We start from the raw sequence: 27,170 nt of genomic DNA, 5'->3' as shown, positions 1-27,170 counted from the left end.
TGCACTACTTTCTTTAAAAAAAAGCAAAGTGAACTTGTTTTTGACCTTGTGAAGTTGTGTCGCTGATCTGTCGCAAGCCGGTGCAACACGAAAACAGTGGAAACATTTGTAATGGTTTTGTGAGGTTTCAGGTTTTCAATCAGTGTGTTGCTTTGGGCAATTGTGTCCTACAGAAACACAAGATTGTTTGTCACACTTTTGGAGTCCTCACATTTCGACAATTGAATCAAAATGCGTCAGTAAGGCGCTGGTTTTATTTACACTGTCAAATCTGATAGAAGCACAACCAAACAGTCCCACTGAAGATGCTACCTATTGAGTGATTAACTCTTATGTTGAATAATATAGACAACTTAATATTAATTTGTTGCGTATTAAGTCATCAACATTTAATGTCACGGTGAAATGAACAAAAAGCATTTTCCTTGGCTTTGAGTTGTTCAAGCCCTTGCATAAATGGAGGCGCATGCAGTGCTGCTCATTACGCAGAACAAATCAGCATATCGCTCTCATTCTTAAAGTGCTTTGTTTTCACTGCGATGCGGTTCAAATTACTGAAAAAAATTAAATCAATATTGATGCTTTCAAAGACACAGCACACAGTTGGAGATTTTTCCGCAATCGTGAAAGAATCTTTGAAATGATTCAATCAGATAATTATTAACAATCACCAGTGCCAATAATATAATACACAATACATATATACCGGTCTTGAAAGAGTCATTCTGGATAATCCCACAGTACTTCTGTATAAATACCACCCTTTACTGATACCACTTCTGATCATAACATTACAACCCCAAACAACAGATGTATGTGCACTGCTCTGTTGAACAGACTGCAGTGTTAGATTGTGGACTTGATATTCTGCTGACAGCCCCCTGCATATAGACTGTCAGCAAGCGGATCAAAATTCCTGATGGATAGAGTTTACCCCAGTAGCTCATCAGTGTAGTTTTTCAACTTTTTTCCCCTCTAGCAGACAATAAGTTGGTGCATCAACTATGTAAAGGTCTGTTGCCCCAGGCCCCAATGCCCATTGAACGTCTTGTCGGTTATGATTGGCTTGGTGCTATGTTGCCTCTTACGCTTCGCTTGAGTAGAATAAGTAAAGAGAATCAAAGTGGAATATATCCCCTTGTTGACGCTGGGCTCCAGAATCAATAGGTAGTCAACACTTTAAGCTTAAGTTGGTGTGCTTCGGGGCAACCGATCCCTCATTTCTGACTGGAGTAAAAACACCTGGGTCCCAGTACTTACAAAGAGAGCAAGTAGCTCTATTTGAAGTGTTTAGTTCTTTAGCGCTGTACATTGTTGCAGCACCCGAGGGTTGATTGCCAAGGCCTTCATTGACTTATATTCTTCTTCTTTTTTTCTATCAGTGACAGGGCATGAAGGTCAGTGCATAATAATTTACAGTGTATATGGTTGAGTGTACAGACCATCCCATTTGTTCACAATTCACCCACACTATAAGTTATCTGGCAGGATAGTAGCAAGGGTATGCCCTATTTAATGTTTAACTTTAACATACGTTATGAGCCGTCCAGAGCCCTTAGGTCGTCTGGGACAGGTCTACTTACAGTCCCCAGAGTTAGGACTAAACAAGGAGAAGCAGCGTTTAGTTTTTATGCACCAAATCTCTGGAACAGACTTTTATTCATTCGCTTTTCCAATGTGTATTGTGTATTTTAATATTGCCCCTGTAAAGCACTTTGAATGGCCTTGTGTCTGAATTGTGCTATATAAATAAACTTGCCTTGCCTTGCCTTTCATTTGTGGAACTGTCTCTGTTTAGATCTGGTTTTGTATAGCTTTTGTCCATGAGATCATTGTTATACCAAGTAAAGCAGGAAGTCTTCATTAGTTTTGTCTTAACAAGTTAAATTGAGCTAACCTATGTCGTCATATCAAATTAGCATTAGCCTTTGTCGAATGTTCTCAGATGTAACCCTCCACTGTTCTGTCAGGCTGCAGCTGCAGACAGTAGGGCTGGGTCACTCTGTGGTCCAGTAAAAAAAACAACACATAAACAAGATCTAAGATCTTAGTTGACTCCCAGTGACTGACTGGAGTGGCACCTAGTCCAGTGCTCCAATCTGGAGAATGAAATTGGGGACTGAAATCCTACAAGTGCATGATTAACCTCACAATTGAGACGGCTTTTCATTGAACTGCTCACCACTGTGCCTCTCAGTGTGACTTTGTTATAGCTGATAGATTGTTGTTGTAGTCACTGCGACTCTCAGTGAGGTACTAGTTACCCACTTAGGGACAGGGCAGGGAGCGATTTGGACATTTGGCCAACAACTTTTAGAATTGACTTGTTACTTTCACCAGGTTCATGGGGGCTGTTTCCTCGGTTTGGATTTTGCATAAAGATTTTCATTCTTTGCTCCCTCTAAGAAAAGAGTGTAGCTCTCACTTTAAGAGTCCTCTTTAGGTTATTTTTGTTTATTTGACTTGAACAGCATCCGCAGGCCCGATTTGTTTTGTTTTGTTCAATTCTTATATTTTAGTTGTATGAATAATCTCATTACCTTGTTAATAAATACATTAATTTAACCATATACAACTGGTTATATGATACTACAGTTTCACCAAGCTGGGTCGTGACCTACTTGTTCAGCTATTTCAGTCTAGACCAAAGTGGTGGACTCATGCTGGTAATGTGACTAAAAAAGTCTTCGATTGTCCTGTATGTGCTCTACTGTGTATAATCACGACACAAACAGAATCCTGACTTACCAGACTTACCATTGTCGAACGCCAGGAACGTGGCCTCGTATACGTTGTTCTTTACGTACATGGACTCTCTGTCCAGCAGGGCCATGGTGGTGATCTGACCATTGGTCCTGTTGATCTTCAGCCAATTAGCGGGGTCTGACAGCTTGGAGTACCTGTGATGTGAGCACGCACATGCACACACACACACACACACACACACACACACACACACACACACACACACACACACACACACACACACACACACACACACACAGACGGACAGAGAAATACATACTTAATTTATCATATAGAGTACATACCATATCAACTTGTGTTGCCAACTGTCAGTTGACTTTCAGCAGCAGCTCTGAATCTTCTATATACAGTGGAGGAAATAAGTATTTGATCCCTCACCGATTTTGTAAGTTTGCCCACTTACAAAGAAATGAGCGGTCTATAATTTTAAAGCTAGGTTTATTTTAACAGTGATAGACAGAATATCAAAAAGAAAACCCAGAAAATCACATAAAAAAAAAGATATAAATGATTTTGCATTTCATTGAGTGAAATAAGTATTTGATCCCCTACCAACCATAAAGAATTCTGGCTCCCACAGATTAGTCCTTGTGCTTTAAAAAAAGCATTCCTAATCTCAACTAGTTTCCTGTATAAAACACACCTGTCTCAACTTGTTACCTCTATAAAATACACCTGTCCACAGAGTCAATAAATCAAACTCCAACATCTCCATCATGGGCAAGACCAAAGAGCTGTCTAAGGACATCAGGGACAAGATTGTAGACCCTCACGAGGCCGGAATAGACTACAAGACCATTGGCGAGAAGCTGGGTGAGAAGGAGACAACTGTTGGTGTGATTATTCGAAAATGAAAGAAACACAAAATGACCATCAATCTCCCTCGGTCTGGGGCTCCATGCAAGATCTCACCTTGTGGGGTATCAATGATCATAAGGAAGGTGAGGGATCAGCCCAGATCTACACAGGAGGAGCTTGTTTATGATCCCAAGGTAGCTGGGACCACAGTCACCAAGAAAACCATTGGTAACACACTATGCCGCAATGGATTGAAATCCTGTAGTGCCCGTAAGGTCCCCCTGCTCAAGAAGGGACATGTACAGAACCGTCTGAAGTTTGCCAATGAACACCTGAACGACTCAGGGAATGCTTGGGAGTAGGTGATGTGGTCAGATTAGAACAAAATCAAACTTACAAAATCAGTGAGGGGTCAAAAACTTATTTCCTCCACTGTATGTTGATCCAAAGTACCCATGATGAGGTTGAATGTGTGCATTACCATAATAAGCAACACCAGCCAAGCACCTTTTGAAATATTACAGTGACACGGGGATCAGAACATATGTTCACTGAGCTTATCATAGCAGCGGCTCATTAGCATCAAGGCCGATGGAGAAAAAGCTGGACCCATACAGTATAATGCAGCACAGCCAAGCGGAGCTGTTAACAGCCCTGGTGCTCTTTGTGCCCACACAGACGCCACCGCAACTTTCGTCGCCCGTCACCGGTCGTGACATAAACGCAGCGGAAAGTGACAGCTGCAATTAAAGTCTTTGAATCCCATTAAGTGCTGCGACGACTCTTAACGACTGAGTGAGTGGAGGAAGTGCCCTGCATGGTTTAATGAGAAACAGCTAATGTTGAGAAGCTGGTATAGTCACCGGTATAGGTAGTTTCAACCAGCATGTCACCCAAATGATAGGATGTAAGGGGTTTCAGACGCAAGCAGACAGGGACAAAAGGTGAGAAAGAAAAGAGGCCTGCTTCTGAATGTTAGAAATGGTTGGTAGAAATATGTGATTCAAGGTAGGAAAGGGCCTTAATTAAAAGCAGTGTGTTGGAGGGCGGACTGGTTAACTGGCACCTCACAGCCTGGGAGGAAACTAATTCCAGCAGTAAACTCACACACTAGTGGAGTGGAGTGGTACACATGGTAAGCAAAAACAACAGGGACATGTTGAAAGAGAGACACAACCCCCATCATATATATTGTTTTCATTTTTCTTGTGAGAATAACATAAATAGATGATATAATCATAATTTGTAGTGAAAGAGCTTGTCATGCAGGCTTAGTTAGGATCTGATGTTGCCCTGCAGGATAGATTCTGCTGTTTGTGCGTCATGCCTGGCACACTCATCTCCTTTGTGTGCCAACAAGATGTCACCTCCTGCCGTCTTTATTTGCAGCCTGCAGAGCAAAGTGTCTTACTCTTGCTTGTGATGACTCCCTGCTCCCTCTTTAACTGCTCCAAAAACACATTATTGTTTTATACGAGGTTGGGTAAATACAATACATTTCATATTCTCTACATCTTTGATTGATATTGATAGTTATTTTTACACAGAACTCTTCCTCCTCATATAAGTCTAACTGAACGTCTGCCAATTGAGTTTTATAACAGTGTGTCTATAAAAGAACAATCTCTGGGTCTAATTAAACCATACCATAAGTACAATATAGTTAATATATTGTAAATGTTTTTTGTTGAACAAAATTACTATATTTTTGTTCATGCATAGCCCATATAACATAAAACATAAAATAGTCCCTTATCTGATGCAATAACAAGGCTTTTTGGTCATTTTGGGGAACAGAGACGACTGACAACTTTAGTGATTTTTGGTTAGATCAGGAGATAAAAAAGGTGATAGAAATATGTGCTGTTTTGTTCTATTGCTCTTATAGTTGGAGTAAAAAGCAAGACCTAAACTAAGAGCTTTGGAGGTAAGGACCAACCAATGTGACAAACACTCAAATTAGCACTTTTTGCTAATGATATCTTTATAACAGTAAAATCAGGGAGGCTCACAAGTGAATGGAAAAAGCAAGCAAAAAAAACAAACAAGCTGACTCCTCTTCCATCCACTGCTCGCTCACAGGCCTCGAAAAGCGCTCGCGTGCATGTTGTCGTGCGTTTGTGAGTATACGGTTGTGCATTTCTGTGTCTTGTTTCTTTATCTGTGTTTTAGGGATGGATCAAGAGGGGCCACCTTAAGGGAATACAGCAGGGCCAGAGATGAGGCTGTCTAAGCATGAGCTGACAAACTGCTTGGAGAAGACGGCACCTCTGAGGTCCCATCAATAACAGCAGAGCCACAGACTGACATAGAAGAAAGTGACAGGGTCAGCGGGACTGGGGAAGGGAAGGGGGGAGTGGGATAAAGAGAGTTACTTCTCTCAAAGGGCAGAAGAGCTCAGCCCTCTAAGTTTGCATGGCATCTCTTTTGAGGAGAAGAAACCAGTGATGTGAATATTGTTCACCCATCTGAGATCTCTATGGTATATATACTTTATATATGAGAACATCACCCATTACCTCCCTCGCTATCAATGCAGTAACATTTCCACATTTCCACTGGGTTCCTCAGTGGGAGAGGCCACCTCACTGACATTAAGAAAAAATCAATCTCTCTCTCTCATTGGAGCTGGCTATGGAGTGGAACGTTTGCGGGTGGACCTCAGTGGGGCATGTGGGAGTTTCTATCACGCGGGGTCGATGCCTGGATGGCACCATGCCCGCTGTATGTCATCCCAGTTAGGAGGGATGGAGGGAGGGAGGGATCAATGAGGAGGAAGAGAAGAAGAAGGAGATAGGGATCTAAGCAGTGCAGACAGACAGTGTCCAACTCATTACAGGATGACCTCTTCACACCAGTCGCCTGGCAACAGGGGGAGGTGACTGGTGCTAGGCTGTGGGATGTGTGCGGGGGGATTGAATTGAGAATGTCACCAAAGGGTACAAACTGTTAGGAAAGTGCTCACCACAGAGTAAACACTGGTGACACTGAGATTCAGTGGGAGGCATGGGGTGAAAATGACTCACTATATTCTGACTATCAAGTAGTCGTCAATCAGAGAGACTTCATTCCTCCCTCCTGACAACTGATATATGAGAGCTGAACTATAAATAAGTCTCTGAATCTGCATTTTCATCCAAAGAACTGACACAACAGAAGGTGGTTTGGAATAAATCAATGAAAAATGCATCAGGGAGCATTGGCAGTGATTGAGGCCATGGCCTGGAGTTACCTACAGAAAGTCAAACTTTGCCAAAATGAATAAATAAACCCATAAAACATAAATGTATCAAAAAAGGCCTTGCGGTACATGATGCACAATCTCAACATTTTAAAAGATGCCCCAAAATATAAGAATCCATGGGAACTTTATGGCATGGAACAAACAATAGATATTATATCCATCCTATTCCTATTTTTATTTTAAATCAATATTTTATAAATTACCAATGGATTCAAATATGTACATGTAAGTGAAAGGTTTTGTCACCTGCAACTTCTGGTTCAGTTCCATTTATCTACCAAACTTGGTTCACGGACAAAGCAGAGAGCTGCAAAAGGCTCTTGTCTTAAACCACAGCTTTTCCACTCAACCCAAGTATCCGAAAAATCTATTTATGCTACCTGACAGATATCATTTATAGGATTTTAACATTTGAGGTTTAGATGATTCTGTGAAAATATGCTGTACAGATGTTTAAGTCCACCCTCCATATTGTTGTGTACCTGACAGTCTGGTGGATGAAGTGGTCGGGGTCCTGAGCAGCGAACACGGTCAGAGTGGTCCCTGCTGGCACGCCCTCCTCAAAGCGGATGGTCTTTGGGTTGACGGGGAAGACGGGCGGCTCGTTCACGTCCTGGACTGATATAGTGACTCCCGCTGTGGACTGAAGGGAGGACTGGATGCCGCTGGCCAGGTGGGCCTGGTTGGACACCACCACGGTCAGCATGAAGGCACGGTTCATCTCAAAATCCACCGGCTAGAGAATAAGCAATGAGGTACAGAAGGAGAGGGTAGAGGGAGCCATAGGAAATTATAAGAAATGGGAGAAAAATGAGTGTGGCTGATTAAAAGATTGGTTCTAACGGAGTTGTAATTGGAGAAATGGATTATTATTGAGTGAAAACAATGTGAAACCAAAGCACTGTCATCAACATCTGGCTCTCCAGAGCTGGTGGAGACATACAGCACAGTATGCAGAATGAATAATAATGGAGGCTTTTTGATTTGAAATAGCTGCACATCAGACATCAGGATGTGTGTAGAGCAGGAATGGGTATTAAAAAGGACTTCACAATACGATACGTATCGCGATACATGGGTCACGATATGATATACCACGATACAATGCATATTGCGACATATTGCAACATTCTACATAGTACACCGACATGTAAAAACTGCTGAAACACAAGTTGCTATGTACGATGTGGATGGTCAAAATAGATTGGCATTATATTGATAATTCAGCAGAAAAATTGAGTCAAACACATTAATTCAAGACTTTCAAATTCAAAACAATTGAGGCAACTAACCATACTCCTGCATCTAGGTGGTAGTTCACAACCAGTTTAACACTTGAATTTCTTTCTTTCTTTTTATCTTTTTTCATTTGTCTTTTACAAAATAATCGATTTTTGCTGATACGGAAATCATAAAATAAAATTAGCACAATATATTGCTGTTCTTTTTTAGCACAGCACATAGTGTAGAGAAGCCAAATGTAGAGCTCCATGTTTACCTTGACCACTGTCAGCATGCCCTCGTTGGTGATGGGGTTTGTGCGGATGGTGAAGTGTCCGGAGGGGTCTCCGCTCACAATGCGGTACACGGCGTTCCAGTTGGGACTGTGGGGCTGGTCCCTGTCCACCACCGTCAGGTTAGTCACCACCACATTCACTTTGTTCTCCGGCAACTCCCCAGAAAACTACAGTGAGAGAGGGAGGGAGGGAGTGAAGGGGAGAGGAGGGAGAGGGGGAGAGATAACATTATGCTGATGTTGTTGTTCCAGCACTCAGCTAATGCATGTTAATAAGTTAATTTATTGAGAGGTTAAACATTTGCTTGTGCCATCATCAATCCTTAAGCATTTTCCGTGATTGCAATTATGAAAACAAACTGCTTTTTGGGTAAAGCCAATAATACTCATTACATTGAAACATGAATTGAACGTACTGAAATAGGATAGCAAGATACGAGAGGAAGATGGGAAGATTGGAATAAGACGCATTTGTTTAATTGTGGATAATAGAGAATCATATCTTCCATTATGTTAATGCTGCCCCTTATTCCGCGCCATGTCTGCTCATATGGAACTCTTTATTTCCAACTAATGGATTTGTTCAATTAAGTGTTTACCGTTTTAATTTAGATTCTGTGCATTCACCAATTCTAGGTCCTAATAAGCAATTAGATAAGTACTGTAATTAAAGCAGCGGTAGGAATAATCTTTTGCTAATGATCTTCATTATGTTGCAATCTGAACCAAGTCCCCTCTGAACTAACTCTGGAGGAAACTTGGTGACAGATGCAGCGCCAAAGGAATGCAAGGGGATACATGCACATCTCTACAGGGATCTATCTGAGGAACGGGCTCTCAAAGACACGCTAACACACACACACACGCATACATGCAAACATCCACACACACTCACACACAAACACACGCACACACACACAAACACACACTGACATACATATCCACACTTAATGATGCTCTCGTTGTCAGAAGATAATCCTGTTTCCTCTCGTGAAGCTTTAACTTGTTTATGGTGTGTGTCTGCCAGCTGCTGTTCACTTTTAATGGCTTCATCATCGTGGGATTGAAGCGCCGTCCAAACCGCTCGATTCCTCTCTTACAATCCCCTCCCTCCTTCCTTCCCCCTCTCCTCCTCCTATCCCCTGCAGTAGGACCAGGCTGATAAGCACAGAACTAATTAAATATGCACTCTCAGTCTCTGGTGTGTGGGCTCCTTCCATTTCATTTTCACCCCAAGCTTTAGCACAAACACCAGCACAAACCTTTCAAGCTTGTTGTGCCGCACTGTCACAAGGCCAAATGGAATATAATGCTCCTCTCTCAGACATGCACAATGCTGACTGACTGTAGGGGAGGACACTTCCAAAATGGCCACTTTCCCAAAAATGGAAAATGTGGACCCCATTGATAAGCCACTAGGGACACAGACTTTGAGTTTTGAAGGGGTGTTGTATACTTACAAAGAAGGGAGAAAAAAGGGGAGGGGTGAAAAAGATGCAATTGTAAGGTAATCATCATAATGGGACCTCGGGTTACTTTTTGTCGGTAAATGTAAAATTCCAATGAGACAAAAATAAAAGCCATCATTAAACTTTATTTTGACTTGTTTATTTTTGTCAGTATAACAGATTCTGGCTTTATAGGGCTATAAACGTAAACTGTATGTGCTTTGCCTGTTTAAACATTGAACAAAGAGAACTTTATTACAGGAAAATTTTAGGAACAGGGTGATCTTGTCCAGCAGCATCAGTAATTTTTAGAAGGTCTGTCAAGATGATAATTTGGGAAGAAGATCAAATCAAAATCCATATGAACAAAGTTTTTTTTTTGAAAATGTTTTTGTCGCCAAGCTTGTACTGAAAATGTCCCAAAAAATAGGGTAACAGTCGCACAAGTAGAGACGAATCATAAATTCAGTGACCTGACTTGAAATCAGGTGTACTGGCTAGCAGGGGCAGGGGAAGACTTCTCCCTACCACCTTCTTACTGAAAACTGGCTCAGCAAATGAAAATATTCTACTTTGGACAGCAGAGCTACATCCCATTAGGACTAAATGAGCTCTTCCTTTCCTTCATGGGGTGTTGAAAACAACGCCAAATGGTAATGACGACATTACATTGGAGTAAATGTCCTAAAACAGGCTGCAACCAATGTCAGACTGACAGTTAAGATGGCTGTTATGTCTTCACTATGGGGCAATAAAGATGTAGCTACTGGCAACAGGCTTCTCCCCTAGCGCTCACTTTTTTCCATGTCATACAGACATATCAAGCTGCTTTTCCTAGCAGCACGGATAGACATGGAGGAGTGGGGAAGCGGTGAATGGCACTCCAACTCTTTCAGGTATTTAAAAGCTGCAGCGCTGCAGGTGAATTACAAATAGCACTCAGCACTCATTCACATCGGTTAAGCCTGTGTGTCTGGGAATGCAGGCTTTCAACCCATCCTTCACACCCATCCTGCTCCTCATCAAATCTTTGGTGAATGACAAACCACTGGGAACACTTGAGCAGGGGTTTTTATATTATCAATTACATTTTTGTTATCTCATAACGAAGAACACAGCACAAACATTCAGCCGTTCAGGCCCATTATACAGTAAACACATGGCTCTTTTTTCAAATTAGATACTATACTGTATATCACCTTGGTTTACGCCCCCCTCCCCCCACAGGCAAATTCACTTAATTAGGGCTTGTGTTTTTCTCAAATGCCTCCAGTAGGCAGCAATGAATTCTTCCTGTGTCTGTCAGGCACAACTGCTCTAAGTCTGGTTGTTTGTGTGGGAAGCAAAACAAAAGGTAGAGATTGACAAAGCAGCGGGAAATGGCATCTGCCCTTCTATTTGTATTTTTTTCCATGTGGATGTTTTACGTGATAGTGTGTGTGGCTGTTTGTGTCAAAGCGAAGGACGCACAAGTCAACCACCACAAAAGCAAAATATTTTATTGTCCTATAATCATCACTACCTTTGCGTTAACTGCTCCTTTCCCGACAAGCTTGTGCAAATCAATAGCCAATTTTTCAGGATGGGGTTTGCAGGGAAAGTAACGAGGCCCTAAAGAGAATGACAAACACTTATCACAGCGTGGTGGAGCAAATGTCTGTATGTGCAAGTCTCCTCGCTGTGCACTGTACTGTACGTTTCAAGGACAATGTACATGTTGTGTTTGTTGTTGTCTCTATTGAAGCGCAGCAGGTCCATTTTCCGGCTAGTGGGAGGGCTCTGTTCCCTCTCCCCCTACACTCTTTCAGTGGAGAGCTATGTCAGAGCCAGCACCACAGAAGGGCTACGGAGCACGCAGCCTTGTTTCGGTGAGCTCTACCCCCTGCATGACAGCTGGGGAGCCTCTTATCAGACCACGCGGCTGGAACTGTGCTGGCATGTGCACGCTGCCGAAGGCCCCGCAGAGGAGAGACTGGGATCACAGTGTGTGACGCCCAACACACTGCTCACTCTGCCTCTGAGCTTCAGCCAGCAGCAGACAGACAGACAGCATCCATCTCTCACAGGAATCTAAGAAGAATCCAAGCCGCTCACACAGAAAGAGCAGCTCGAGTCCTGTAGGTCTGACAGGCTGCGGTCAGCATTTGATATCGTTTTTTGGCTGAGAAATAGACGCAGGAAGCTATATAAAGGGAAAGATATAGAAACTTAAAGGTGGAGTCAGCGATTCAGGAGAATGCTTGTTGTCAAAACCAGTGATTAACTCCTTGATCTGCTACCTGTCTGTTCTGTGTGTGCGCTGAAAAGAAATCCAGTGTTATTAATACACTGCCTAGGCTCTGTAAATGGGGATTTTCTTTACATACCCTTTGTTAACATACCTGTTTACAGAGATTAAGCTGTGTATTAACACTGGATTTTTTTCAACACGCACACAGTACAGATTTTGACAAAAAGGGATTTGGACAACAAGCGTTCTCCAGAATCGCCGACTGCGCCTTTAAAGGCACTAATACATTTAATGAGCCAATGCTTCAAGTTGCCATGTTCACTTCCTGTCAGGTCGATTTGGAGGAATCAGGGACCAGGGCAAGATGCCTTGAGACAAACCATGGGCACTAGAGGCCCTGCTGGCAGAATGAATACAGAAAGGAAGGAGTGGAGTACAAACGCAAAACAATCTCATCTCGGTCTCGCCGCATGTTTCTTTATCTATGTTTCGTTATCTATCACTGTTGTGTTGTACATTTTTAGATTCTCTTCATAACTGTCTTCGTCCTACATCTTTGTCAGCTGTTGTAAAGCTGCTGCTGTTACAATCCCTAAAGCAGATGAATCAAATATCCATTGGAACGTTTATGACTCACTGTTCTGACTGTCAGCTCCGGGGGATTGTCGTTGATGTCTGTAATGCTGATGAGGGCTGTGGCTGTGTTGGACAGGCCAAAGTTCAAGTTGCCCTCCATGTCAGTGGCCTGGACAATGATGGTATACTGAGACACTTTCTGGAAAAGAAGAAGCAAAAGAAGACATAGTCAGATAATGGGACATCAAATGCAACAAACCTTTTGATTGATTGATTGATTGTCTTTATTTCGAACATGCAATAAAAAAATAGATGAATAAATAACAAACAAACAAAAGCAAAACAAAGAAATAGAATTAAAAAAAAAAAAAAGAAAAACAGACATGCTCGAAAGGGGGTAGGAGGAAGTAAAAAACTTATCTAGTCCTACCCCTTAACAGATCAATTTTGCTTGGATAGATTATGTTATTAGCATGTCAGTATAATAAAAAGCTATAATAATGCATATATACATGAGTACCGAATCATTTTGTGCATATATATATATATATATACACATACATACATACACACACACATATACATATATATAATAAACAATCATATATATATATACTATAAACTATTTATATTACATTATAAATACCCATACATGTATATTGTAAGTTACTATACATATATAAATATTACAAATATAAATACAAATACCATGTATTCTACAAAACTACAGTCTACATATGTCCATGTTATAAAGGCTTTTCTAAATTTCTGTACTTTGTGAAGATGATGTCTTTATATCTGTTTTTGAACTGTCTTATGTTTTGGCTTTTCTGTACTTCCACACTTAACTTATTCCACAATTTTACTCCGTAGATGCTGATACAGAAGCTCTTTTTCGTTGTGCGTGTGTGGTGGACCTTGAAGTTCAGCTGTCCCCTTAACTTATAACGTCCCTCCCTTTCAGAAAACATTGCCTGTATGTTTTTTGGTAGCATATCATTTCTGGCTTTGAAGATTATTTGGGCAGTTTTGAATTCAACCAGATCAGGAAATTTGAAAGTTTTGGACTGTATGAATAGTTGATTAGTATGTTCATGATACATTTACACCTGAACACAGGATTCAATCAACAAACAGACCCCCCCCCCCCCCATGTGACAGTAACATAGTGACTGATAGGTACAGATAAATAGATAAATAAGTAAATGCATGAATAAAAATCCAGCAACAGAACAACTGGAGGATGCTAGAACACCTTGTTTGCTCAATAGTTTTGTAAAAAACAAACAGACACACATAAGCACACATACTCAAAGTTGCAGGGAGGGAGCAATGTGTTGGTTAAAGGCCCATCCATTATCGGCTCAAGTCTTTGCTTTGTGCTGCAGGAACAGGCTGTGATCATCACTCATTTTAATGAAGCTACCGTCACTTTAAGAAGTGCCACAGTACTGCTGATAATACCAGAAGAGACGGGCCCTAGTCGGTCCATACAGACTTAGTCGCCCCGGGGGCACTGCAGTACACACTGCAATATTACTGTGCCATAATGACAAGACACACCATCGAATTATAAGGCTTTGTTAAGACACAACCGAAAAACAAAGAGGCAGAGAGCGAGAGAGAGAGAGAGAGAGTGAGAGAGAGAGAGAGAGAGAGAGAGAGAGAGAGAGAGAGAGATAGCATCCACATACCACCATTGTGATGCTGTCCATGGTGCTGAAAGTTCAGTCCGCCCCCAGACTCACCACTGGAAAAAGGACCCTATATGTGTGTGTGTGTGTGTGTGTGTGTGTGTGTGTGTGTAATAGAAGACACAACCTGAAAACAAAGAGGCAGAGAGAGAGAGAGAGAGAGAGAGAGCGTCCACATCCAACCATGTGGCACTGTCCATGGTGCTGAAAGTTCAGTCTGCCCCCCACTCATCACTGGAAAGAGGACTGTGTGAGTGTGAGTGTAAGTGTGAGTGTGTGTGTGTGTGTGTGTGTGTGTGTGTGTGTGTGTGTGTGTGTGTGTGTGTGTGTGTGTGTGTGCGAGTGTGTGTGATGCGATCCATAGAGTGTAAGCCTATCTGCTTTTTGTGGTCTCTTTCCTCTCCCATTAATCCATTTGGCTCTAAACCTCCATAGTGCCAGAGCGCAAGTGAGTGAGAGAGAGAATGAACGTCAAGGACAGGCCAGCACTCTGCACAGGGACCCTGCTGCTTTTGTTTAGCATCCGCAGTGTGTCCTATTGATGGTTCAAATGTTTGTTTGTCGCTAGGCCAGTTTTGCCTTATTCACCGCGGGGTCTTGCTTTTTCAAACGACTTGCCAGTGGCTCTGATGTCGGGGAACTGCCTGGAGGAACGAGAACTAAACCCAGACAGAGGTCGTGTAGGTGTAGATGGAGAAGTTACTGCTTTCTTTATGGGTGGCTGCTTCTTTGCCTTTTATTCATATTTCTTTGAGTTTTTTTGGTCTATTCTGTTCTCTTTGTTAACTCACTTTCGGTGGCTCTTTTGATCTCTCCCTATCTTTCTCATCACATGTGGGTTTCTCGGGTTTCTTTCTCTGGCGGTACATTCTCTCTCTGTCTATCCCTCTTTCTGTCCGTCTGCCCGTCTCTCTCTATCTCTACATCTTACTCTTTTTTTTTCCAGTGTTGAAAGAAGCAGTTGATCAAACTATTGAAGCCTGTTTAAAAAAAAGAAAACCCCAGCTGGAGTTGTGTAACACCTCTCCCAAGTCATTATGAAGTGCACCAACATGTTAATCTGCTCCCAACCAACCCTATTAATGAAAACTCAATACTGGCTGCCCTTTATTAGACTCGTAATGAAATATCAATAGCATCTCCCCTCATAGAACGCTTCAGTAAATACAGCCTCTGATGAACGTGTCTCCCTGCAGACTCATTAAGATCCGGTCACATACATCAATCTAGAAATAGCACCAGATGGCCGTGGCTCAAGCTTAATAGGCTTTGAGCTTTGATGGACATTCTGTTTGTCTTCCGGTAAGGTGAAGAGAAAATGACGAGAGCCGAGCCAGCAGGTGGAGCTGCCACACTGTAGGAGGTGAGAGACGTGTGCTAACCTGCCACGGTTATATCACTCATCTGAGAGTAGTTGTTAAGTTTATGGCCCTTCTAGTGCACATATACACATCCACTAATGCTCCACTGAGTGGGAACAGGTGGGACACTCAGGCTCCTACACCGGGCAGGTACACACGTATACACACGCACGCACACACACACACACACACACACACACAGACACACACACACAGACACACACACACACAGAGACACACACACACAGAGACACACACACACACACACACACACACACACACACACACACACACACACACACACACACACACACACACACACACACACACACACACACACACACACACACACACACACACTCTGTTGTCCACAAGTGGCTGCTCAAACAAGCAAGTAAAGGGCTCTCTAATGAATCCTATATAAGTGCTGGAAAGGAAATCTCTCAGTTAGATTAGAGTCCAGCACTGGCAGGATATACAACTCCTTGTCCACAATCAACAGCAAAAGCCCAGACTTTTCCCCACCACCGGTCCTGAGACTCACATTCTCAATCTGTGGAAGTTGAAGGCCATCAGGGGCCACAGAAAACACCTGTACACAGAGCTTCCCAACATTAAAAACCCTAATCTCTCTTTTTCCTCAAATAGCAAATGAGGTAGTTTACAATCCAGCACGACTAAAGAAAGAAATAGGGAAATGGCTGGGGGCTCTAGGTGTTAGCTACTCGACAAAGTCAAGCCAAGCAGCAGGTGGAGAGAGCTGGCAGCTCATGGGTTTGTAAGCAAATGGACTTGGTGCTCCAGTGAGAATTTGTTAGCAAGAACAAAGTAGGAGAAATAATGGGCCCAACGTGTAAAGGGTGTATGTCGAACAAGAAGATGGAGAGGAGTGGTTTTCGGGCCAAAACACGTACATCGGTGAATTAATTATACCTGAGCTGAGAGTGCATTTTCACTCTGTACAGGGCACCCACTCAAAGTAGGATAAAGAGAAACGAGGCCAGACGAGGGAGAGACTTGCTCTTACTTGTGTCGTTTGTGGATTGAGTTCCGGCCTGCCAGGCTCCTTACAGGCCACAGTCATTAGCTTGTCACTTACAATCTGTCTCAAACGGCCCCGGCACTGCTGGCTAAAACTACAGAGACAAGCTCCCTTCCCGCAGCTTTGACTAAACTCTACCTCAGTCAACCTCAGTGTCAGTGACCCCCACTGCAATTTCAGTCGAGTTCAGCTGAGTTCATTTCAATTAAATTTACTTTTATTTTATTTGAGGCTATTCGATTCCATTACATTAGAAGTTCAGTTCAAACCGGTTCCCTTTATTTCAGTTCACTTACGAATCCACTTTGCCAATGGAAAACTGGATAACAAGTGCAAGTGAAGTAGCTGCAGTTAGGAGGATCTGACTCAGACATACAATACAAGTCGACAACGTTGTTTTCTATTCCTCCAGTTAGTTCCACAAATATGCAGAGAAGTCTGTTTTGTTTCTATCTCCATGATCCAATCAATCCCTCTCTTCATAGGTATGTCTCTCACGTTGGGCCGAGGACACAAACAGCTCAGAACCGGTTTGAAGAGAACACAAGCCAGCGGTGACTTATCGCAAGCAGCGAGCTGTTCTCTGAAAGCTTTCTCTCTAAATCCCATTGTAGACACAGGCACTCAGACACGTAGGTACATCTGAGATATGAACTGAGAATCCACTTGATTAGATACGCCTCCACATTTATGCAGCTACGAGTCACATACTGGATAAATAAAGGCTGTGAGTCACATAGGAATAAAGCATTCAACAATGTTGGGCATGGGGGTTCAGTTTATCGTCGAACTGAGCAATACGATACAATGGACAGGACATAGAAACGTGACCTTGATGAACAAGCTGTTGTCAGACAGGTTGGCTCCAGTACAAAAACACGTATGCCAGTGAATGCCTATTGTTCTACAGCAGCAGATCATCTCAGGTTTCTCCCATCAAAAAAAGAAGAAGAGAAATCAAGTCACATTATTCCAAAATATCTCTTGACAGTTTTGTTGATTTTTATTAAAAGGGATAAAATGTAGCCTTTGGACATGTCGAAACAAGAACAGAGTCTAAAGCCATGCTAGTGGCTCTGACTGTGAGACTGTAGCATAGTGAGATTGGCACAGATGTGCTTTGAGCTAAATTGTAATTGTAGGCTTTGTTAACACGACACAACCGAAAAAAAACAAGGTAGAAAGAGCGAATGCGTCCACATTCCACCATTATGACACTGTCCATGGTGCTGAACGTTCAGTCTGCCCCCCAGACTCACCACTAGGAAGAGGACATAGAAAATCATTGTCTACAAGAGAGGGCAGAAAGACATGGCTTGAAACTAAGTAATATACTCTTTTAAGAAACCTGCTTACAATCCTCCAATAGCTTTGTTGTCTGTCTGGCTCCTGGAGCTTTGGTGTAACACGGTGAGTTAACATAACTCAGCAGCTCTCAGAGAATAAATCCCCTGAACCATTTAAGGATGCTCTCAGCCTGTATCCCCGGTCGAGCTGTGGGCACTCTTGTCCTTGAGACAGTCCAGGATATGTCCTAATCGACGGGCGAGACAGTGAGTGCAATGCGGAAACTGGCACAAGCAAACACCCCACACTACGCCTTGCCAGAGCGTTCCAATCCAGAGCTCCCGGGAGATGGAGCCAGCCTGGGGTAATGGAAGACAACAGCTCTGCCTGCCAGTGGAACCACATGCCGTGGAGAGAGGGCACAGCATGGGAGAACATCCACGCCAGCTGTGGCACCCTGACAATATGCTCGCTACCTGCAGCGCCACACAGCTGTACTGCACTAGAAACAAGAAATATGTTGTACATACTTATAATGAATCCAACATCAACAACATTGTGTAAAGCCCAAACTACCCTTATCAACTGCATTATGAAAGGTGGTGTCGGGGATTCTGTAAAAATGCTTAAATGAGAGAACATCTCCTCACAATCCGAAACCTCTCCGTACTGTGTGCGCGCTGAAAAAATAGATAATCTGGTGTTAATACACAGCCTAGGCTCTGTAAACTGGTATGTAAACGAAGGGTATGTAAACAAAGGGAGCCCACCGTACCTAGCAACATGCCTATTTACAGAGCCTAGGCTGTGTATGACACTGGAGCGCACACACTACAGACATGTAGCGGATCGTGATGAGATATTCACTGATTTTGACAAAAAGTGATTTTGACTAAAAGCATTCTCCAGAATCACTGACGTCGCCTTTAATTCTGTTCCAAAAAAACGTATAGTAGCAATGTAATACTCAAAATGCAGTACATGTGGAGTCAAACACATACATGTATAAGGGCTTAGACCAGCTTGTCAGCCTGTGGGCAGGAGCGCCTGGCAGCATGTGAGGTCAGGGGAGGAGAGAGGTAGTGGGTGGTGAGTGAGTGAGTGAGTGAGTGAGCAGAATAATTGGTATTCAGTGGTGTCAGAGGAAGGTGCAACCAGGCTAACCTCCATGTACCCCCTGGTCTCCTCAACACGGGAGAACCCCTATCACCCCTTAATTAGCACATGCATATTCTAATTAGGCAGCCGCATGGTGGATGAGAATTAGCTAAAGTGTGATAGAGAGGGATGGGAGAGGAGACCAATATAATAATAATAATAACATAATGATCATGAACTTTTTTGTATAGCACTTTTCATACAAGTAATGCAGTTTAAAGTGCTTTACAATATAGAAAGTTATGTGCATGCATTACAATAGTGCTTTACATTAAGATAGTAATGGAATGGACATAAAAAAGGTCTGGAATGCCATGAAAAGAAAACAAGATGAAACAAGACAAAGAATATGTGCTTAAAAGCTTTTTTATAGGGTATTCAGTGTCAAATACAGGAAGTGGCATATTCATGTTTTTGTATATGGCCACAAGCAGCATCTTACACCACTCACACCACTGGTGGCATGGATCCAATTCAACACTTTGGAATGTTTTTTCTCAACACATTTGCCCACACACACATCCCCACTCTGTGTGAGATTGGCTGCCTCTAAACAACAAACAAAGATAACCGGATGGGAGGGTGTGTGTGTGTACGCGAAACACGTGCCCACCTATCTGATAGGTGTTTGTGTTGATGACCTTGACAGCAGGTGGGTGATCTCCCAGGTGTGTCCCAGTTTTTAGTGGGAGGGTCTGTCCAGACTAATGAGCTTTTCCCTAACTCACATCAGCTGCTATAGTGCTGCCGCCTGGGCCAAGCTGGAAACAGGGACACAGAGCTGGCACATTTTTTTTTTATTGTCCCACAAATGTTTCAAGCTATCATGCCATGCCAGCTCCGTATAAAAGTTGGATAAGGAACGAGCATTGATGTATTGTATCCTTCTGGTATCAAGACCTGGTTTTGTTTGTGACATTTTTGACCGTCATTATTCTCTAAATGCACTCCCCTTGCTGTTGGTAAAATCCTGGTTTAATTTTTTAAAGTGTTGCCTGGCCTGGTTTTAGGGGGCTGAGAGGGAGCCGCGGGACTTCTCAGAATATAAACATTATGAGACACACTCAACGGTGCTTTAATGACGGTAGTAAAATCAGCCAAGTAAATTACGAGGATGAGATTATTATCCTCATAATGGCGGCATATGAATTTGAATTTGCCAGTTGCATTTTTTCTTTCTAAAATCGTGCACCTGAAAAAAGATATGGTAATGTTTATGTGAGTGGGTGTGTTTGTGTTTGTGAGACAGGGAAAGGCTGCAGGATGAACAATGGGCTATAGTAAGAATGCTGTCCACAGTCACCTGATGCAGCTTGGGATAAACAAAAGTCGACCCTCTGTAACCTCTCTCATTAGTGGAATAAGATGGAAGATGGGGCAGGGATGATGTGTGTTGTTGTGGTCGTGAGTGGGTTGGCAAAACAACCACGGCAAGCAAAAGCCACACACACATGCACGCACGCACGCGCACGCACACACACACACACACACACACACACACAGAGGTGCTGGATTTGGCCATTAAGTTTGTCCTGCTATACACACTGATAAACACATAAGTTATCATTAATATTTATTTTGTTCATTTATGGTTCAAAAAGTATGTACTATTTACAGAAAAGGCCCATAAAGACGATCTTTATTTGACCGGTGAAATATAAATTAAACTTTAGGTAGTTTAGGTTGAAAGTGATAGGATTTTCAGTTAATTATTTGACAAATATTTAGGAAATGTACTTTGGGAATTAAACTGACTCAAAATGAGATATTTTCAGTGGCCAAAAAAATGCATTTAGAAAAAGCGACTGCAGAAAGGGAAACAGCAAAAGGTCAAACATCTTTCTACCATCAATTTCTGCTTTCTCCTGTCCCAGACTTCCTGTCTGTTTGTCTGTCTTCTATTAACCGTCTAATAAGAAAAATATGTATATTGTTGAAATAGTAATATAATAAATAAAGGTGCTCCGAAGAACTTTCAGTTTGTGTTAATTCTTACCGCTTTGGACAAAAGCGGTAGTGTTTTTACTACGCCAGCTGTTGTTCCTGGAGCGTAACCAGCGTACAAAGTCATTAAGAAAACCTATATAGAAATAGCATTATTTGCACTGATGGTGTCGTTTGCTGTAGAAGGTTTAATAAGAGGAAACATGAGACTGTTTCAGAAATATTTAAAAGTTCCTCGTAGCACCGTAATTGTAATGGTGAACAATTTGTGTATGAGAACCAGTATGGTGTGGCCCCAAACTAGCTCAAACCGTGGTCTTTGGAATTTGTGAAGAGGCCTAGCTCTGCTGTGAATGGCTCTGACCTTCTATAACCTCTGCATGTATAAACCAAACCACTGAAGGCCAACATAATAACAATATAAAGTCATAGTCAGGCAAAGTTATATGTTATGGCGGGATCAAAGATGAGATCCAGAATAATTAAAGTAGAAGAATAACAGGCACACAATGCACACAGCTTCCACTGACCTCTCTGTCCAGGCCGGCTGCCACGGTAACGATGTCTCCAGTCTCACTGTTGATGGTGAACATGTTGGGGATGGGGCTGTGGGGCGTCTGGGACAGGATGCGGTAGCGCACCATGCCATTGGCTGTGGTGGAGTCGTCAGAGTCGGTGGCCGTCACCTGCATTACAGACGAGCCTACGGGAAGAGAAAGTTAGTTAGTTAGCTAGAGAGCTTCAGAGTCAGATAGAATACTCTAAAAAGTAGACGAGGTACATCACATCACATGAGAGGAGGTCAAACAACAAAAACAAGCAGACGACTTTCATTAAAAAATACAAAAGATGTGCTTTTCAAGGTCCTTCACTCACATACATTTTGAAAACACATATGCCACAGTGAAGGATTCCTGTAAGCCCATTACTGTTAATGAATGTGTAGCAAACATAAAAGAGAAGAGGGCTCAGTAAACAAAAAAACCCATCTACTGTATAAACAAGGAAGAAGTAAATCAGACTTTGCAAATTGCTTTGACATTCTCAGCTATTTGGCGTGCAACTTTTAACGTGAGAGCCGTGTGCAAAAACACAATCTGTTTTTTTTAAAAATAAAGCCCTATTTCATCCTCTGGAGGATATAGGAAAAGCTAGCGGGGCAAAGTTTCCACCTCTGCAAAGTCAATTTAGTAATGAGCAGCGCTGGGTCTTCTGCCATTTCCACCATCCATTATTTCAGCCTTCAGCGGCACCGTGGCTGTCCTTAATGCACCGATGCTCTCTCCCTGTTTGTCTTGGAATCACGGATAAACACTGCCATTTAAGGCAGACAGCGCAAAGGTGATGAGGTGGAGGAAGTGTGTGTGTGTGTGTGTGTGTGTCTGTGTGGGTAGAGAGTGTACGTGTGTCTGCGAAACACTTAATGCTGCATCATGTGCGCATCTGTATGCATGTGCGCGTGCATCCACATCGCACGTATCAGGGTGAGAGAGGCCCTGTGTCCCCGCGTCTTCCCTGAGCAGAATTATTGATTTCTCTGCGAGTTTGCCAGCTGGGCTCCCACGAATGCTACCAGGCAATTAGGATCACTTTGTGCTGGAAAGAGGAGAGATCACCTCGTCTCTCTCGCAGGGTTCTGTGAAAATGTCACTTTCCATCAGGCAAACATTTACAGACTGCTGGGAGGTAGAGGCAGCACAGAGAGGAGATGGCTTAAGAGAAGAGAGCGTAAGTACGCAAACACTTATAAGAGGCAGACAATGACATATGAGTTGAATTATTAAGATAGACGCTAATTATTATAGAATAGTTGCTACTTTGGTAGTAGCTAATAGGGATCCTGCATTTCTTGTATACGTTAATGGGAAACTTTCATTTCCCATTTCTGAGAAATTGTATTTGTTTTGATGTTAGCGGGCATCGGATATTGACTCAGCAGGTAATACATTAGCACTCAGGTCAGCTCACTTTGCAAGATGGTGAATGGTGTGTGCCCAGTTGAGCAGTCTCCAGGCCAGGATTGTTTGATCATATCAAAAGCAAGCAAAATAGTATAGTATATATCGGAAGTAGAAATCAAGTTTTGCTTAACCACATTACAAGTCTCAGCTGAAGTAGAAGAGCTGTTCAACAGTCTCAACAGTGAGTGGTTACAGGTCTCTCTGTTCGTTCCTATAATAGGGTTTTGATGGCAATATCATTCTTATGACCGCCTGTATAGACAGGATCATTTTAACAATTTTCAAAAGATAATACTATTGCATAAGCATCAATACAGTAAGTAGTGTGACCAACCATTCTGGTACCTCATGTTGAAGTACATATCAGTGCTGCTGCTATACCTTTCATTTCAATGAGTGGGATTCAGTGATATGATGGTGCGGCTTTTAAATCCAAAGACGTTTCGGCCATGCTTGAAAGGGTTCATCTCGGAGCCTGTTTAATTCCTCTTTCATTTGATCACTAATTCCAAATCCTAATTGCTTTTTTCCGCAATAATCGCTGGAGCTGAAAATTTGACTGGTGGCTGGGGCACGTATATTGTTGCCCATTCTGATTCTGCTCACGGGATTCGAAGATCACCGGTGAGGTCTATCTGCATGCCTAAACATTAGTAAGCCAGAGTCAACAGCTCCCTCCCAATTACAGGGAAGAAGTTGGTGAAAAAGGGGGAGGAAAGTGGAAAGAGATAGAGACAGATATAGAGAAGTAACAGGGAAATACACACACAAACACACACAAAAATGCAAAGACAGGAAAAAGAGGAGGAAATCGCAACGCAAAAATACAGGTGAAAAGGTTTAAAAAAAATACTACCGGTAAACGCAAAAGTACAAAGGGAAGTCGGGGAGCTAGAGTGGATGGATGGTTTAAGAGGATAAGATACATGTTGAAAGAGTGGCAGTGGTACAATAGATAGAGTGCAAGAAAGGAAGTAGAGGTTGAGAGGCAGGGAAGAGACAAGGTTGAAAATCGAGATGAAAAGACAACATATCAAAAATCACCTTTTACCTTGGTCACTGTTCCTGTATGATACCCTACTCCATGAAACTTGCACAAGTCTGCCCACTACTCCACTCCAGTCTGTCACACTGAAATCTACAGTATAACTAAATGGAAGGAGTAATTCATTTTCTGCATAGGCAATGGCTGGCTGGCTGTTGGAGCGACTCCAAGGCTTGGATGGGCCTGAAAGGATCCTGATTGAATCATCCGTGCAAAAGCTAAGCAGCGGTAGTGTTATTATTATTCATCTGGGTCTTTAAGGGAGCATGCCCGTGATTTTACACGTGAAATATCAATTTATTTGTTGGATAGTGAAATACTTAACCCGAGAAATATTTGTATTACATCTTATGAGGCATTGTTGGAGCTTTGCCAAGTTGATGTCATCGGGTTGGACTTGTGCTTGCGATATGGGACTTGGTGGGGTCCAGTGTTTTGGGGCTTGATTCATTTCTAAGGACTAAAGGTAATCCCATTTAGGTCAAAGGTCGGATTTGACTTTTCTTTATTAAATATGTCTCTCCCAAGTCTCCAAACTGTTTGGTTATACAATATGAATTCATTATAAAAAAGCCTCACTAAAAAGCAAAAAAGAAAATTGAGAATTTAAAAAAGGAGTGTATTACTAGGATGTCTGTGTCTGACTGTGTCCTGCTCCACTGATGTCTGGGCTGAGGCTTGTATCATCCAGACATGGACACAACATTTCATATGAGTCTAAAAAACACCTGCTCACAAAGTCTAGGTCCAACACTGGACCATGATGGCTGTGCTTCTCCACCTCTGCTCTCCTCCATACCTCCATCTCTCTCTCTCACTTTTTCTGTGCTGTTCCCTAATTATCCCCCCAGGCAAAACCTCCATCCAACCCTCCATCCACCTGTTAGCAAACTCTTCAGGAGAGAGAGAGAGAGAGAGAGAGAGAGAGAGAGAGAGAGAGAGAGAGAGAGAGAGAGAGAGAGAGAGAGACTCTCAGCTGCTGGCTTAGATCTTGAGAAAAAAGACCATAAAAGGGAACAACTTGCTTTCAGAGTTGGGGCGAAGGGGGGAGAGAAAGAGAATGACACAACATCACAGGGCAGAACATAAGGGCTTTCTGCAGAAGGCACGCCACCTCTTCACATCCTTATCTGAGGACACTTAACATAATTCAAGGACTGTATCATCATACCACAGTCTTGGAGATTCAATTAAAATCCTTTTGGTGACCTTGGAATTCGATTTCTTTCACTTTATGCGTTTTGTAACTTACATTAGCCTTAGCCTACAGCTTTCGAGCCACAGGCCTCAAGGGATTTTTTTGTTATGATACTGTATGAAAATCACTACCAAAATGAATCTGCTTATACCCGAGGACAGATTTGCTGGGTTATCATTCCTAGTTTCAGAATGAATCCCATTTACCTCTCATTAACTAAGAGCCGGATGCAATCAGATAGCTCATTTGGTCATGTACTGTTTTGTTACGTTTGATTACCTGCGTAAATGAAATTCTATTAGTCACAGGTTGATTTGGTGCAGACAGAGCGAGGGGCCCGCTGGCAGAACGCGCAGAATGAATATGAAGCCATTACAAAGTTGATCCATAGCTGACATCTCTCTCTCTCTCTCTCTCTCTCTCTCTCTCTCTCTCTCTCTCTCGTAACATCTGGTGACCGTGATAAGGGAGGTTCCCCATAGGTATGTCCCTCTTTGATGACTGTCACGCAGCGCTACATGTGAAGATGTGTTGTAATGCTCCAGAGAACCTTTTGCTATCTGGCTCTGTAGATGCAGAATGTGATACTACTTCAGCTTCACACCCTACATAACTTAGTATTTAGAAAAATATAGAAAGACCGTAATAAAGGCTTGTAGCTATATCACACATTTGAAACCATATTTCAAATATTTAAGATTTGAAAGTTCTTTAGATCCTTGGATTTTTGATTGTTTCCTCACACAGGTTTATAAAAAAAATCCTCATTGGTTGGGCAGAAAACGTTCCTACTTCTGTGTCAATCTTTCTTCTGAAAAAAGTGCAGATAAATATGCCTTCAATTACGTTCCTATTGGTATGATGGAGCACAAGCCTTGAATTGGCTTCAAGCCATCAGCGCATGAATTAAATCGATTAGAACTATTTCCAACGTTTTGGTTTAATTTGGACAGTTCAACACTTTTTCCCTGATAAAATAGAGGAGTTTAAATCTTTTTAAATATTTAAAGTAATAACTCTTAACACTCATGGCAACTAACCTTGAAGACGATTTCCCTTTTTTTTCCTGCCAAGGCTTTAGAGGTCTCTGCTGCTTCTTCTCACTATATGCTTATACCGGTGAAGCAAACAAACATTTGTTTGGCCTTGAAAACTTCAAATAAATAAATAATAGAGTAAGTGAGGGAATACGTTTTTAATTTCTTGTTGGTTTTTCATTTTGGCAAAAAATCAAAACAACAACCTTAAAATCAATTGTATGGCACTAGTTTCATTATAGCCACAACAGACTTAATTTCTTACTACCCTGCAATGTCATAGCAAATGTAACACAATTCAAAGCTTGTGAAATGTTGTAAATTTTTTCTTTCTTTATTCTTTACTATTGTTTTCTCTCTATCCCGATGAGCACATGCAGTGAATGTCTAAAATTATGTTTTTGGAAATGTTGCTGTATTCTCTTGTGTGAACCATTATTACGTGGTAATAGATCTGAATATATTCTTTGATGTTTCACCACAGTTTACACATGCTGTGGGCAGTGGGAGAGAGAGAGAGAGATAATTGAGACATTCCAGCAGCATTGCTACACCCCCCTCACCCTCCCTCCCCCCCCCCCCCGAGCAGCACCTGTCAGCTGCAACACTGTGATAGGTTTCAACACGGCACCTGTTGCCAGCATGGAGAGACAGTGTGTGTGTGTGTGTGTCATCTGGAGTACCGCCTCAGGGATTTCTATGGTCATCTTTCCATTTTCCACACAATGATCTGAGCACCACATGCAAATTCTGACTGCACACTGGGGGGCTCTGTGAAGCTCTGGCAAGCGCCTACAGTACACTGCACCATATTCATTTACATTATGGGTGGCTCTTTTGATATTCACTTTAAAATGTTACACTT

The 27,170-nt window shown here is 42.3% G+C and overlaps 1 protein-coding gene across 1 annotated transcript in view; it reads right to left on the bottom strand.

Moving 5' to 3' along the window:
• cdh4 (cadherin 4, type 1, R-cadherin (retinal)) overlaps positions 1-27,170 on the bottom strand; it is a gene marked incomplete at its 3' end in the record, with an annotated part of 190,531 nt that overhangs the window by 7,576 nt on the left and 155,785 nt on the right. The window contains exons 8-12 of the mRNA XM_080025452.1: positions 21,595-21,767; positions 12,640-12,777; positions 8,307-8,492; positions 7,291-7,544; positions 2,749-2,900 (exon numbers count right to left, since the gene is read on the bottom strand). Coding sequence (XP_079881578.1) covers positions 2,749-2,900; positions 7,291-7,544; positions 8,307-8,492; positions 12,640-12,777; positions 21,595-21,767 — 903 coding nt within the window. The remainder of the gene's footprint in view (positions 1-2,748; positions 2,901-7,290; positions 7,545-8,306; positions 8,493-12,639; positions 12,778-21,594; positions 21,768-27,170) is intronic.

The sequence above is a fragment of the Ammodytes marinus genome, assembly GCF_949987685.1.
Source record: "Ammodytes marinus genome assembly, chromosome: 4".
Lineage (NCBI taxonomy): Eukaryota > Metazoa > Chordata > Actinopteri > Uranoscopiformes > Ammodytidae > Ammodytes > Ammodytes marinus.
The sequence above is the reverse complement of the archived record's forward strand: the minus strand, read 5'-3'. Positions and strand labels throughout refer to the sequence as shown.